This window comes from Plectropomus leopardus, chromosome 23, assembly GCF_008729295.1.
Source record: "Plectropomus leopardus isolate mb chromosome 23, YSFRI_Pleo_2.0, whole genome shotgun sequence".
NCBI classification, from domain to species: domain Eukaryota; kingdom Metazoa; phylum Chordata; class Actinopteri; order Perciformes; family Serranidae; genus Plectropomus; species Plectropomus leopardus.
Window position 1 is genome coordinate 12,790,132 of NC_056485.1, and position 12,181 is coordinate 12,802,312.

The 12,181-nt window shown below is 37.9% G+C and overlaps 2 protein-coding genes across 2 annotated transcripts; one reads left to right on the forward strand and one right to left on the reverse strand.

Moving 5' to 3' along the window:
- Nucleotides 1–2,084: 2,084 nt before the first annotated feature.
- On the reverse strand, nucleotides 2,085–7,869 carry phf23b (PHD finger protein 23b). Its single transcript, XM_042512338.1, has 5 exons — nucleotides 7,314–7,869; nucleotides 6,021–6,052; nucleotides 5,821–5,913; nucleotides 4,676–5,285; nucleotides 2,085–3,696 (listed from the first exon to the last, which is right to left on the reverse strand). Exons 1-5 carry the CDS (start codon nucleotides 7,339–7,341, stop codon nucleotides 3,503–3,505), a joined length of 957 nt encoding a protein of 318 aa, XP_042368272.1. The 5' UTR covers nucleotides 7,342–7,869; the 3' UTR covers nucleotides 2,085–3,502.
- Nucleotides 7,870–8,012: 143 nt separating this feature from the next.
- elp5 (elongator acetyltransferase complex subunit 5) lies at nucleotides 8,013–10,881 on the forward strand. The gene is made up of 8 exons (XM_042512339.1): nucleotides 8,013–8,355; nucleotides 8,465–8,525; nucleotides 8,646–8,726; nucleotides 9,435–9,646; nucleotides 9,913–10,088; nucleotides 10,182–10,277; nucleotides 10,384–10,484; nucleotides 10,613–10,881. Exons 1-8 carry the CDS (start codon nucleotides 8,301–8,303, stop codon nucleotides 10,719–10,721), a joined length of 891 nt encoding a protein of 296 aa, XP_042368273.1. The 5' UTR covers nucleotides 8,013–8,300; the 3' UTR covers nucleotides 10,722–10,881.
- Nucleotides 10,882–12,181: the final 1,300 nt, after the last annotated feature.

Sequence of the window (12,181 nt, forward strand, 5' to 3'; positions counted from 1 at the left end):
CCAGTAGGAACAGGCAGCAGGATCAATGAGGAATCGATGTACCACCAAAATAATAAAACCCAGCAGCACTCACATGGAGGAGATGTTTCGCTCAGTGGGAGGCTCTGAAGCTTAAGAATGGTGACGTCTCTCGACGGAGCTGAAGCAGTAGAGTACCGCACAGCCACAGGCAGACGAGAACCAGGAACTGCACAAGAAAGACTTGTGGTCGGAGACAGAAGGCTGTTAGGTTTACCAGGGCAGAGACGAGGAGAGGTGGTCAGAGGTGAGTCGAAACCAGGAAAACAGTCCAAGAGTGAGTGCTGGAAGGTCAGGCATGGAAGCGAAGACAGTCTGGACAAGAGTGAGTGGAGTGAGGTTGCTACTGGCTTGACTGGAGATTAAGAGTAGCTGGCAGCATCAGGTGAAGGTGATGAGGCTGATGTGGTAGAGTGGCTGGGTGGAGAGAGGATGGGGCAGAGTAAATGGAAAAAAAACCCACAGTAGCAGGAGAGAGGCAGAGCAGACTGTAACAGTTTTGTATCAGCCATGATCACAGTTAGGGCTGCCCAAAAGAATTCACGATGACAATTATTATCGCAATATCTATTGAAAATAATAATAATAACGCTATCAGTCAAATTCATCATTAACTTGATTTATTGTGTGTGTTGTCTCTTTTTTAGTGAATAAATTACCAGTGTAAAAGAGGTGGAGAGGGAGTTAGAGAAAGAAAGAAAGAAATGGAAATGATTTAAGAGATGCTGGATTGTTTTCATGATATTATGTGTTTTATTAACATGACATAAAAAATTGAATTTTCATATCACAGTTATGATCAATACAAGTATATCACCACACTGCCAATCAAAATGTGTGTGATAGTATCAGAAATTCTGTACTTGATCTATAGCAACCTATGTGTAGACATTTCAAAATCTCTTGATTTTCTAAGTTTCCTGTAGTTGCTTATTTTTTTCTTCATTTAGTAATTACTGCCTAACTATAAGAGATTTTGGCTGTTGCTGCTTTTGTGGATTTTCGCTCTTTAAAATAAAAGAAGTGTTAAGTTTAATGTTGTTTTTGAATGTGTGGTACAGAGTGAATGTGTATTATGAATGACAAGAATGAATTATTCGTTGTCAGTCACACAAATTAAGCAATGTGCTGCTGCTGTATCTACAGGAGGAAGGTTGCTCCCCTGGACTCCATCGGCAGCTTTCAAATGTCCAGTTTCCGAAACCGAAAGGTGAGTTTGAAGAAAAATAGTTATTAAAGCTAGTAAGTTCTGAGCTATACTGAGAGAAATGTTTATGTTTATATATATATAAAGTAATGGTACAAGTTAATGAGCACTAGGGCTGCACATCAGGGGGTAAATGTGGAAAAGCCTTCTTTCACCCTGGCAAGCTAATAACTATAATCTGAATTTATTAAATAAATAAATAGTCTTCTTCTTTTTTGTGTGTAACTGTTGCTCAGAAAAACAAAAATCAATAGACCTTTTTAGGGGCCCAGATAATACCACAGGAGGGCCTGATGAGCACTATCAATCTATATATCAGTGATTAAATGTTACAGTTTCAGTAAATGATTTCAATGTCTGGGTCTTTTTCTTTCTTCATTTCTTGGATCACTTTTTTTCCATCTTTTGCATAAACACAATTTTCAACTTGTTTGACTTGCACAGGTTCCTCATGACATTTGATTGCTTTTGTAGATTCACAATATCTTTGATAATTGCGAAAGACGCTGCTTTTGTCAGGTAACAAACTGAACACTTGTATGTTGTGTGTTACAGGATGAACCTGACATCGACAGGGAGGAACACAGGCAATAAAGACTCCACCGATTGAGCTCCTTATATATATATTTTCCATGCCAGTTCATGCATGAACATTGTTTGATATATTGCATACTATTTATTCATCGTTATTTAACTCACTGCAATACTAAGTGAGATGCCTGTTGACCTGCTCCCTCTAGTGGTGGAAGATGCAAACATGACAAACACTGCTGTGTGCAAACATTTAAATAAACGTAACAAAACTGATTCATGTCCTCTTTTTTTGTCAACTTAATAAAAATGATTCAAAATACCACCATTATGTTCCCAAAGACTTTTATTTGTCAAGCTACAATTAAAGAAAACAATATCAGACTGCAGAAAATATAGATTTTGCTTGGGTATTTTCTCTCTTCACTTTCACATATGTACAGTTGTCAAAGAACAGGATATGTACACAGAATTGAAGTCGTAGAGAGAGTGCAACTGCTACCGGAGACTTACCAAGACTCTCCCACCAACAAAAGAAAAAGCACATGGTAAAACCAAACAACATAAACAAAACGCTGCAACCTACGCAGCGTCAACTTATTTTTCTGTACACTACAACTTTGTTCTCGATGTGAGACAATCTTATGTCCATTCTCTGATGCGGGTCGCATCCCTAATCCCGCTTCTCAGAAAGCTAAGAAATAAACATGAAAACAGAAAAAAACAAATATTTTACAACCATTCATAAACGAGCCTCGGAGCCACTTTGATATTGTGAAGCACTGCCAATCCAATTCCTCTTACAGCAAGGTTACGCCCTCATATCAGATGAGTTTTTAAACATGACAAACTAAAACCACACATGAAACAAAAACATCAACAGCTTTCAATGTAAATGTTGTTCATGGTAAATGGCTATAATAGATTAACAAGCCAGACAGGAAGAAACAGTAAGCGCTTAATCATGAATGTACACAGCTACAGGCGCCGTAGCTCATCATATCCCAAAAAAAAGTGCACTGCCGAAAGAATAGTGTGTGCAATTTGAAATGTAGCGATAATAAATGACAGATTCTATGGAGTTAAAGATCTTGTCTTCTAGAGGAGTGAGATCTCTATGTTTTAAAGTTCAGTGATTATCACTGAAAACAAAAACGCAAGCTCAAAAATAAATCGCCAAGATACAATCGAAAATAAAAATGAGCTGCCCATCTAGCATTATGAAATACTTCTAAACAAATTGATTTCAATCTCTCCCACTTTGAATTTTATCAAAACTTGCATTGATTTGAAATTCAGAGGAAACTGAAAACGCTTCTCCTTGAGACACTAAAGGAAATTGCCACTGCTTTGTCGATATCCTCGAGAAATAATTAACAAGTCAAAATGCACCTTAAGTGAATACAAGTGTGAAAGTTTATGTGCACACTATCAGCACAGTATACAACAAGAAAGCCAATTAATGGAGGAATTAATTAGTAACAAATAAATGATTCTCCCCTGTCACTGTTGCCTTCTGTCCAGTTCTTCACAGTAACCAAAGAATTTTTTTTTTTTTAAAAAGAAACCGTGAGGGATAAATAAGAATGGTTGTGATTGTCAAAAGAAATCCTACAAACTGACAATACAGTCGCCATCCAGGTGATACTTTAGGCTGTTTTGGCTGTAGGCATCAAAGAAAAAACGAAGTGTCAAGAGGACAGCAAAAACAGGGTGGGTGCTCGGCCCCTCCCGTCCTCTTCACGTCTACAGGTCTTTTTTGTGTCCAGACCGCCGCAAGTCCCTGCACTTGTGGCAGTAAAAGATGTCGGGAACGTTGGACTTTTTGATCTTGGCACACGACAAGTGCACCCATATGCCGCACTGGTTGCACTCGATCATGGGCCGTCCCGCGAATGGCTTCCCACAGTAACAGGTGATCAAGTCCCAAGAATCGTCCCCTGTGTTGATAAAGAGGACAGAGATATAGAACATTAGAGCTGATCAAAAGTTGCCAATTAGGGATGTCCTTAATGGATTAGAAACATCGGTACAAGGCCAAATCGAAGCATTTTTTAATTGATTGGGATCGGTTATTTTAAGCACATGCCCCGCCCGATCACACAGGTGTTGTAAACAGAGAGCACGATTTGCAACAGATATTCATGTTTTATTGTAATGCTGCTGTTCCAATAAAAAGATTTTTTTTAAAAAATTCAACTTAAGCTGCTACAACACGTTAAGTGGAATTGAATTTTTTGTTGTTCATTTTTGGAGAACTAGTTTTACTATAATGCTGTAATTTTGTGACATTGTGACAGAGTTTTTTTGACTGGGAATATTAAAGTTTAACTATAATACTTCTTTAAAGTGGAACTGTGATTATATTACTCATTAATGGTGTTATGTGCTTTTACTACAATGCTACACCAAATGGATTTGAGTGCAGTCTCCGAAGACACATTTTAGTTTGTTTACTGTTTTTTTTTGTTATTTTTTTTTAAAAAAGAAGATGAGGAAATGCTGTACTAAGTGGAATTGTTTTAAGACCCATACAAAAACATTGTTAGCTTGTTTACTTTGATATTTTTGTAAAATTAAATTAAAAAAATGTTTGAATGTTGAATGTTTGAATGCAAACATTTTTTCTTGTATTGCGTTGCAGAGCTATTTAACTGTGAAGCATATACACTTGATTGATTTTAATAAAGCACTCAAAGTGCACATTGTGCAGCTGTATTATCCAGGTAAATACAAGTATTAGATCAGGACTCAATCAGCCGATACTCCGTATCAAATGACTCGGGTTGGGGGGCAAAAAAATCTTGATCAGGACATCCCTATTGCCAACTGGTACATATTAGGAATTGGACAATAAACAAGTTAGCTTGGAATTACGTTTGCGATGATCATCTTATTTCCAAGGTCGAAATATCATACCTGACTCCACCATAATGTCTTCATCAGCGATCCAGGTCTCCCCCTCACTGGAGCTCATCTCTGCTTCCCTGATGGACTCGTCCGCCTGCATCTTCCCCAGGCCCTGCATGCTCGGGGTGGAGCCCCCATGCTCCGACAGCTCCTCTCTGGCAGCTCGTACCTCTGTATGCCGTGCCTCTGAGTCTGTCTCACTTTGAGCAGCTGAGCTTTTGAGCTTCTTAGGCTTTGGCTGTTTTGAGTTTTTGCTGCGTTTGATGCGGGCTCTTTTCTCGCCTTCACTGCTGCCGCTATCTGCCGCCGTCATGGCAGAACCCAGCGACAGCTTTTTCAGTTTTTTGTCCTTCTTGCGCTCGGCCTTTGTGCTGGCCTGGCTGTCGTACAGGGAGTCTTTAAGGCGCATCTTGTCCAGCAGAGTGCTATCAGAGTGCATGCGCCGAATGTTTTTGCCCTTGTTTGCCCGAGCTTTACGGACAAATGTGTGGATGGTGTGGATGTCGGAGCTTCCGTCCGCCCAAGTGTTGCCAGTGGAGCTGCTGCCTCCACCGCCTCCATCTGCTGACAACCCTGAGCTGTGTGCAGAGCTGGATGATGTTGGGGACCATGAACTTTCCTACAAGACAAGAAGGAAATATATAAATATATAAATATATAGTTATTTATACAGTAACATTTACAACCTACAAAACTCTTAAGACTAAACAAAATTGAAAAAAAGGTCCTAAATTATTTATTCCATCAGCCTAATCATTGGTTATATAGGTAAGATACCATATAGAGAGACATATAGCAAGTGAAAATAACTACAGTTTAAATGGATTTGAGTAGCTAGTTGAGAAGTCTCCAGCTGTTTAGGGTGTTCAAGCTTTAACATATTTTTGTATTAACTGCTGCCTCAAGCTCTTTTGAAAACAGGCACAGATGACATTTTTACAGTGTTATAAATCTAATTCCATACCTGTGGACCTCTGCCAATCACACTGAAGCTTGTGCATTTAAGGTTATGTGTTTTACACTTCATAAAAATGCTTTTCCACCCTAATTTCATATGTTTGAGATGAAAAAAATAATTTTGGTATTTCTTCACAACATGAGCAATTTAACTATAGCTTCTAACATCAGTCACAGTGACATTCATAGCAGCTCACCTCTTTTGGACTGGGGATGTAACCAGCATATGCCAGGACAAAGCTGCAGAACTTGTTGAAGTCCTCAACAGTCCTCTTTTTCCTCTCTGGTGGCTAAAGAAAGAACATGGCTTGTTTTAAAAAGTGATGCCAATATGACAAAAAGCACCACCAACACAAAGCTACTCATAGTATTTAAAGTAACATAAGAAAATACTTACCAAAGGTTCCGTTTTGCACGACAACAGTGAATCTAGTGGAAAAGAAGTAAACAAAGTAAGTCACAAGTGAACCAGTCTTAAATTACTTATCATTTTCACAGAAAACAGCTTGTACACAGAATAACCAAGCACTCGGTTGCCTAGGGCTATGATGAAGACGCATGTGGACTACCGCTAGCATTAGCCTGCTAACACGGCTCAATAACTTAATCTGGGATATTAGTGATGAGCACGTTGAGCTTATTTAAGAGCCGTGTTTGTGTAGTAACGTTAAATTGACCGACAGAGTTTACTGATAGCCGTTTGGGCGGAAAATAAGCAAGCAAGTCATTGGATGTTAGCGCTAGTTGACTGGGTTTTCCAACAACCGCAACCGGTGTCACTTGATCACCATCTGAACTTTATACAAAGTCCGGATGTTTCGCCATCAGCCATGAATTATAGTGTATCGATTTAACATCTGCGCTAAAACACAGGGTTGATTTTGTTAAACTGCTGCTAACAACGCTCCGTTTGTTCGTTGCCGAGCTTTAAACATGTCATTTTGTATTGTCTAAAGATGCTACCTGCTAACGTTAGCTGACATTTAGAGGGGAAGCTAACAACACGTTATGGCGTTTGCAGCGGTAACGAAAACGGGGTTTCGAGTAGTGCGAGTTCCTTAATGCCATATGTATTTAAAGAGTTGCATTTTAACGTGACATTACTGACAGACAATTATTATTACAGTTAACTTATGCTAACAACCAGCCTCTCGGTCGGCTAGCTAATCACGCTGGCTTTCTTGAAATGGAAGTGGGAGGCTTATTAGCCGTGTTAGCTTGGTGTTAGCTCGGTGCAATATTTAATTGATTTGAATTGGTGCAAAAAACAGTTTTTCGTGGCGGACAGGTACTCCAGATTCACTTAAAATTGAAAATGTAGAGAGTATTTTCCGTGAAGTTGTTAGGTAACGTTAGCTATTAGCTGTTAGATGGATCGGCGCGTTAACTAACTAGCAAGCTAACTCAACTGTGCAAACGTTAACATTAGGTTAGCAAGAGTAATCGCGACAAAATATGAGATATATTCACTTTAAATCAACTTTCAGGACATTTTGACGACAAAACAAAAGTTGGTCAAGAGCAAGTGGTGTTATTAATACAGCATACGCAACCAAACGTAACATTAACGGTAGACGTACGCTAGATTAACGTTAGCTATCTTTAATGTCCGCAAAATAGACGCAGACATATTTTAACAAATTTAACATCACACTGGAACAGTTTCATAATGGTTCGCAAGTAAACATACCTTGGTGCTCGGACATTATGTCAAGCATTGTCGCCTCACCGACAAGGCCCCGATCCACGAAACAGAAGCAGCAGGCGAGCTAGCCGGGGAGTAGCGGCCGTCGCGCTGTGCCTTCCCCCGGCGTGGCTGCACCTTACCGCCGGGGAACTTTAGCAAACCAAGGGCGCGGAAAGCCGACCAGTGTCTTCCTCCAAAGCACTCAGCTGTGGGTCCAAGTTGTATTATTCCCTCCCTGGGGATCCGTTAGCTAACAAGCAAACCGCCTCTGAACTGTCCCTACACTAACGTTATTAGCTGTGCAAAATACTAATTCCTCTGTCGCTTAACGTGCTGCACTTAAAGCTCTGTTTTCTCCGTCACTACATTTATATAACCCTCGGTGTTAAAATATTGCGAAATCGTACAACTATCCACAGATTGACGCGATGCGGACTAAATGTAGATCCGTAATGTGAACTTCTCCGATGAAGTTTTTTTCGTTTCTTCGCTGTAGGCACACAAAACGACTGGAGTTTTGACTTTATTTCGCACGGTCTTCTCCGTGCGCGGCAGAAACCTCTTGTGGCTGCCAGCGCAATGTTGCCCGTAGTGAATTCTGGGTAACGCAGTTTTTTTTGCATTGTCATTCAAGTTGTCACAAGCTAGTCGTAAATGTTGCTGAACTTCATTTCCCACATGTGCTCGACATTACAGTAAGGGGAACTTTGGGATATGACGTTTTTGAAGCTGTGCATTCTAAACATGCTATCTGGCGAAACATGTTGGACTTGGTTTGGGCAATGAACGCTTTATTTTTAAGTAAAAAATATGAGTTTCTGCAACCCTAGGCGCTCGCTGTTCTGAATTTCGAGAAATGTTGCCCTTCTGCCATCAAATTACGGAACTCTTCGATGTTTTATTATGGTATTCATGGTGAATCAGAGACATGCTAACTAGCTGAAGCTACTTGGACCATCTTCAGTTTAATTATATAATTAACCAAGTACAATGTTGCCTGAATTATTGCAAGGTATCGATGCTGGAGGGATCCTCATAATACAAGGTAAATGATTTAAATGTTGTAGAGATCAAGTCTAAATTACAAACAATAACACAACTATATAAAGCAATAGCATACAATAAAGTGATGTAATTTATACTTGCACTATTAGATTCTGTGAGTTATTCTGGTCGACACCTCCTGAAGAGCTTCATCAATGCTGCATTGAACAGGTATTTCAAGTGATGTGAATGGTAACCGTTGTGTTATGTATGTAATCTTACTTATTCATGTTCCTAATTATTTGCTAGGAGCAATTATAAAACTTACCTTGACTTGTGTTATGGATTTAGGGAGGAAACTGTCCATGTCCTTGGTTTTGACGTCAGTGAGGAAGAGCTGAAAGATGGACTAAAAGGATCCCCTATTCAAAGGTAACAAAGATCGTTACCGAAATAACTAGGCCATCATCAGAAAATTAGTAGCTACCTACTTCAGTATTGGTGAAGTAATTTACAAAGCAAACTGCAAGATTCACGAGGTCCATCTCTTTCACTGTGAGCATTTGTTCTCCCAAAATGTGTGTTTGTTAATTGAAAATTGCTTTGTGACATTGTAGAGAAAAAAAATATGTTTAATAAAATGATCAGAAACAGGAGAGACCGCTTCATAATCAGGGTTTCCGCAGAGCCTCTAATCTAAAATTAAGGCCATTAATCTGTATAACAGTATCTTAAATCAATATTTCAAAAGTCTTAAAAATGAAAAAAAAAAAAAAAAAATTATTTAGCATTTTAATTGGTATTTCATTGGTAAATTTAAAAAAATACTAATTTTGGTAAATGAAAAAAATTAAAATAAAGTTTACAGAATGCGTCCCGCATTAGCGTCACCATAAAGTCATGTTTTCTGTTGCAATAAATATTTGGGCAGTTATCCCCAACCATAAGTAATACATGTCAGTTCTGTTTTTTCCTGTAATTTTAGTTTGTGTAAAATTGGTCTTACATTTCATTCCAAGTGGAATTAAACGAAGTCTTAATCCTGTTAATTACATAATAGTTTGCTGCAGCCTTTTTTATTATGATATTTATTTAACCTATAAACAAACTGACCGTTATTCATCTGTTTTGTCACTCAAGGCTACACTTTCACGATGCCTATACAGACCCCCTTGGCTGGACTGATCACCCAGCTTTCACAGTTCACCAGTTCTGTTTGGAAGAACTGACAAGCCTGGTCAAGCACACATCACACCCAAAACCACCTATTTTAGTGATTGACTCTCTTTCGTGGATTTTGAGACACCTCAGTCCTCCTGCTGTCTGCAGGACACTTCAGCAACTTAGAAAAGGTAATACATCATCTTCTTCGGTATGTGTGTTAGTGTGATGTCACAAGTTTTTTGTATTGGTTTATTGAATGAAGGAGGGTATAACATCCAGGCTTAATGGGAGAGCTTTTATCTTTAATTACATTTTAAGAGAAATTGATAGCAATCAATTATATTAAAAGAAGATCCTACTGTGAAATAAACTTCTTAGCTGACTTACTTAAAAAGATGTGAAGACCATGCATTTTTTCCCACTTTTTAAAGGTCTTTTTCTGTGTTTTCATTAGGGGGAGCTGTGAGAGCTATAATCAGTCTTCTCCATGCAGATATGCATCAGAGGGGTACTGTGGGAAGTATATGCCATTTGGCATCTTCAGTCATCACTGTAGCACCTGGGATGAAGGGAGACGAGGCAGTGGCAAAGATAACAAAGCGCTCAAAATCGGGCAAAGTTGTGCAAGATGTGAGAAGTGTTTTCTTTGGGATTATTATTTTGTGCTCCTTCACTGTTAAAAAAATATGTGATAATTTTGTTCTTGTCTTTTTATGCTCTTAGGAGGAGATTTTCAGCATCAAAGATGATCTTACAGTCATAGTACAGAGCAAGCCCAGCCAACTTGGACCCAAAAGTGCTGACCCTGAGGAGCAGGAGGTGCAATATAACACGCTTAATATCTTTAGACCTTTATGTGGATCAACAGAATAAAGATAAGGCTCAGATATGTCGGACTGAAAAGTGTACTTTTTGTGTTTTATAGACGGACCCAACAGCCAACTTGACCTTCAACCTTCGACTATCTGATACAGAGCGCGAGGCCAAAGAGAAACTTGCACTGCCCTTTGTCTTCAGCAAAGACAAGTGAGGAACTTTTTTACAACTGTCACATTTTCAACAGTTTCTTTTCAGGGATTATGTTCCATAATCTTTGTTCATTTTTACTATTAACTTTTGCATCTTTTTTTCTCTCTTTTTTTTTTTCTTTTTAGGAAACGCGCTCTGCTCCACTCAGGCCCTGGTTCAGGACGAATTCTGTATGAGCCTGATGCAAACGATGACTATGACCAGGAGGATCCTGATGATGATCTTGATGTGTAGAGGCAAAAAGGATTCATGTTTCATGTCCTTTTTGCATTCAAGACACTGAGTTGTTTTCAGTAGTGCAGATTAAAAGCCTTAACTCACACACTCATGGGTAAAGAATAATGTACGTTTCTGTAAGAAATCTATATTATGTTTATAAAATGTTTTTTTCCAAGAGTGTTCTCTTATTTTATTTATTACCTTATTTTTTTTTCATTTTTTTCCTTATTGAATAAAATTCTGCTTTTATCAAACTGATAGTTAATAGCACACTTTGCATTTTCTCAAAAATTAAGGTATGTGTGATTCACCATCTCGTCACCAAGCCATTGCACTGTTAACATAACATGCCTTACTTACTCTTTACACTATGATTTATTGCCTTGGTGCCTAACTTAGGGTTGGGCAAAATAAAAATGTGCAGGGTCACAACTTGGCTATTAGTAGATTTTAAAAACCAATCTTGATGATTAAAACAAAATCACAGAGTTGAAGAAAAGCCTTAATTTCTCCCCACTGTCATGCATGCATCCATCAAAGGTCCAGTGAGTTTAAGGTAGGGGTGGGAGATACCAAGTTTAGTGAGTCTACAGCAGTAAAACTTGTATTTTTAAGAAAATAAGCAAAACAAATATAAATTACAACCAATCTAAATTGTATGTCCCTTGAATATTCCCCAAGAAATCTACATCTACAATCTACATTCTGTGACACAAAGTTTACTTTTAGCGAACATTTCTTGTTTTGCACATGTAAATATTACATGCTGCCTCCTTTTCCAGACACTCTAAAAATCCTACAGTACAAATAAAATGATCGGAGAAGGAAAAATACTGCTCACAACTATCCATAAAATAAGATGGTCACAAGTAGATATTGTGTCATTGCAAAACATAATCACTTGAAAGTAAATTTAAACCTTTCAATGCCATAATTGGAAGTAATATTCATGAAATTAATTATATGATTGAGTTACATTATCTGTCATTTAATGTAAATGATGTTGACAGATTTGAACTCAATGAAATAACTAAATTTTGCGTAGTAATGTATCAATACATAGACTGCAAGTATCGATATTTTATTATATAAATAATCAATGCTGCAAATACAAATTAAACTTTTGGTAGCCTACCAGACTATTAATATCAATTACATTTTCAGTTAACTGTCACATTTCGCTGCAATAAAAAAAAGATTTCCACCCCTAGTTAAACACTTTCTTTTTTAAATATAATTTTATGAAAAAAATTTAAACATGTAATTAAGAACATTTAAATATATTTTCCCTAGTTTGTTATTTTCTTTTTTTCCTTAAATATTGCTTTTTAAAATAATTGTCTAAATTATTTATTTATTTCAGTTTGTAAAACATTTCTTGCTAAGTGGTTCATTGCCTTTTCCTCATGTAAATCACATCAATTTGCTCAGGTTTCAAAGATTTAAGTACATGTGAAAGGCATCTGAAAGCAGCA

Coding starts and splice junctions, on each gene's coding strand:
- phf23b (XM_042512338.1), bottom strand. CDS start 7,341: ATGCTTGACATAATGTCCGAGCACCAAG. Junction 6,053..7,313: donor CATAATGTCCGAGCACCAAG/GTATGTTTACTT, acceptor CTTTTCCACTAG/ATTCACTGTTGTCGTGCAAA. Junction 5,914..6,020: donor CGTGCAAAACGGAACCTTTG/GTAAGTATTTTC, acceptor TTCTTTCTTTAG/CCACCAGAGAGGAAAAAGAG.
- elp5 (XM_042512339.1), top strand. CDS start 8,301: ATGTTGCCTGAATTATTGCAAGGTATCGATGCTGGAGGGATCCTCATA. Junction 9,647..9,912: donor ACTTCAGCAACTTAGAAAAG/GTAATACATCAT, acceptor TGTTTTCATTAG/GGGGAGCTGTGAGAGCTATA. Junction 10,089..10,181: donor CGGGCAAAGTTGTGCAAGAT/GTGAGAAGTGTT, acceptor TTATGCTCTTAG/GAGGAGATTTTCAGCATCAA.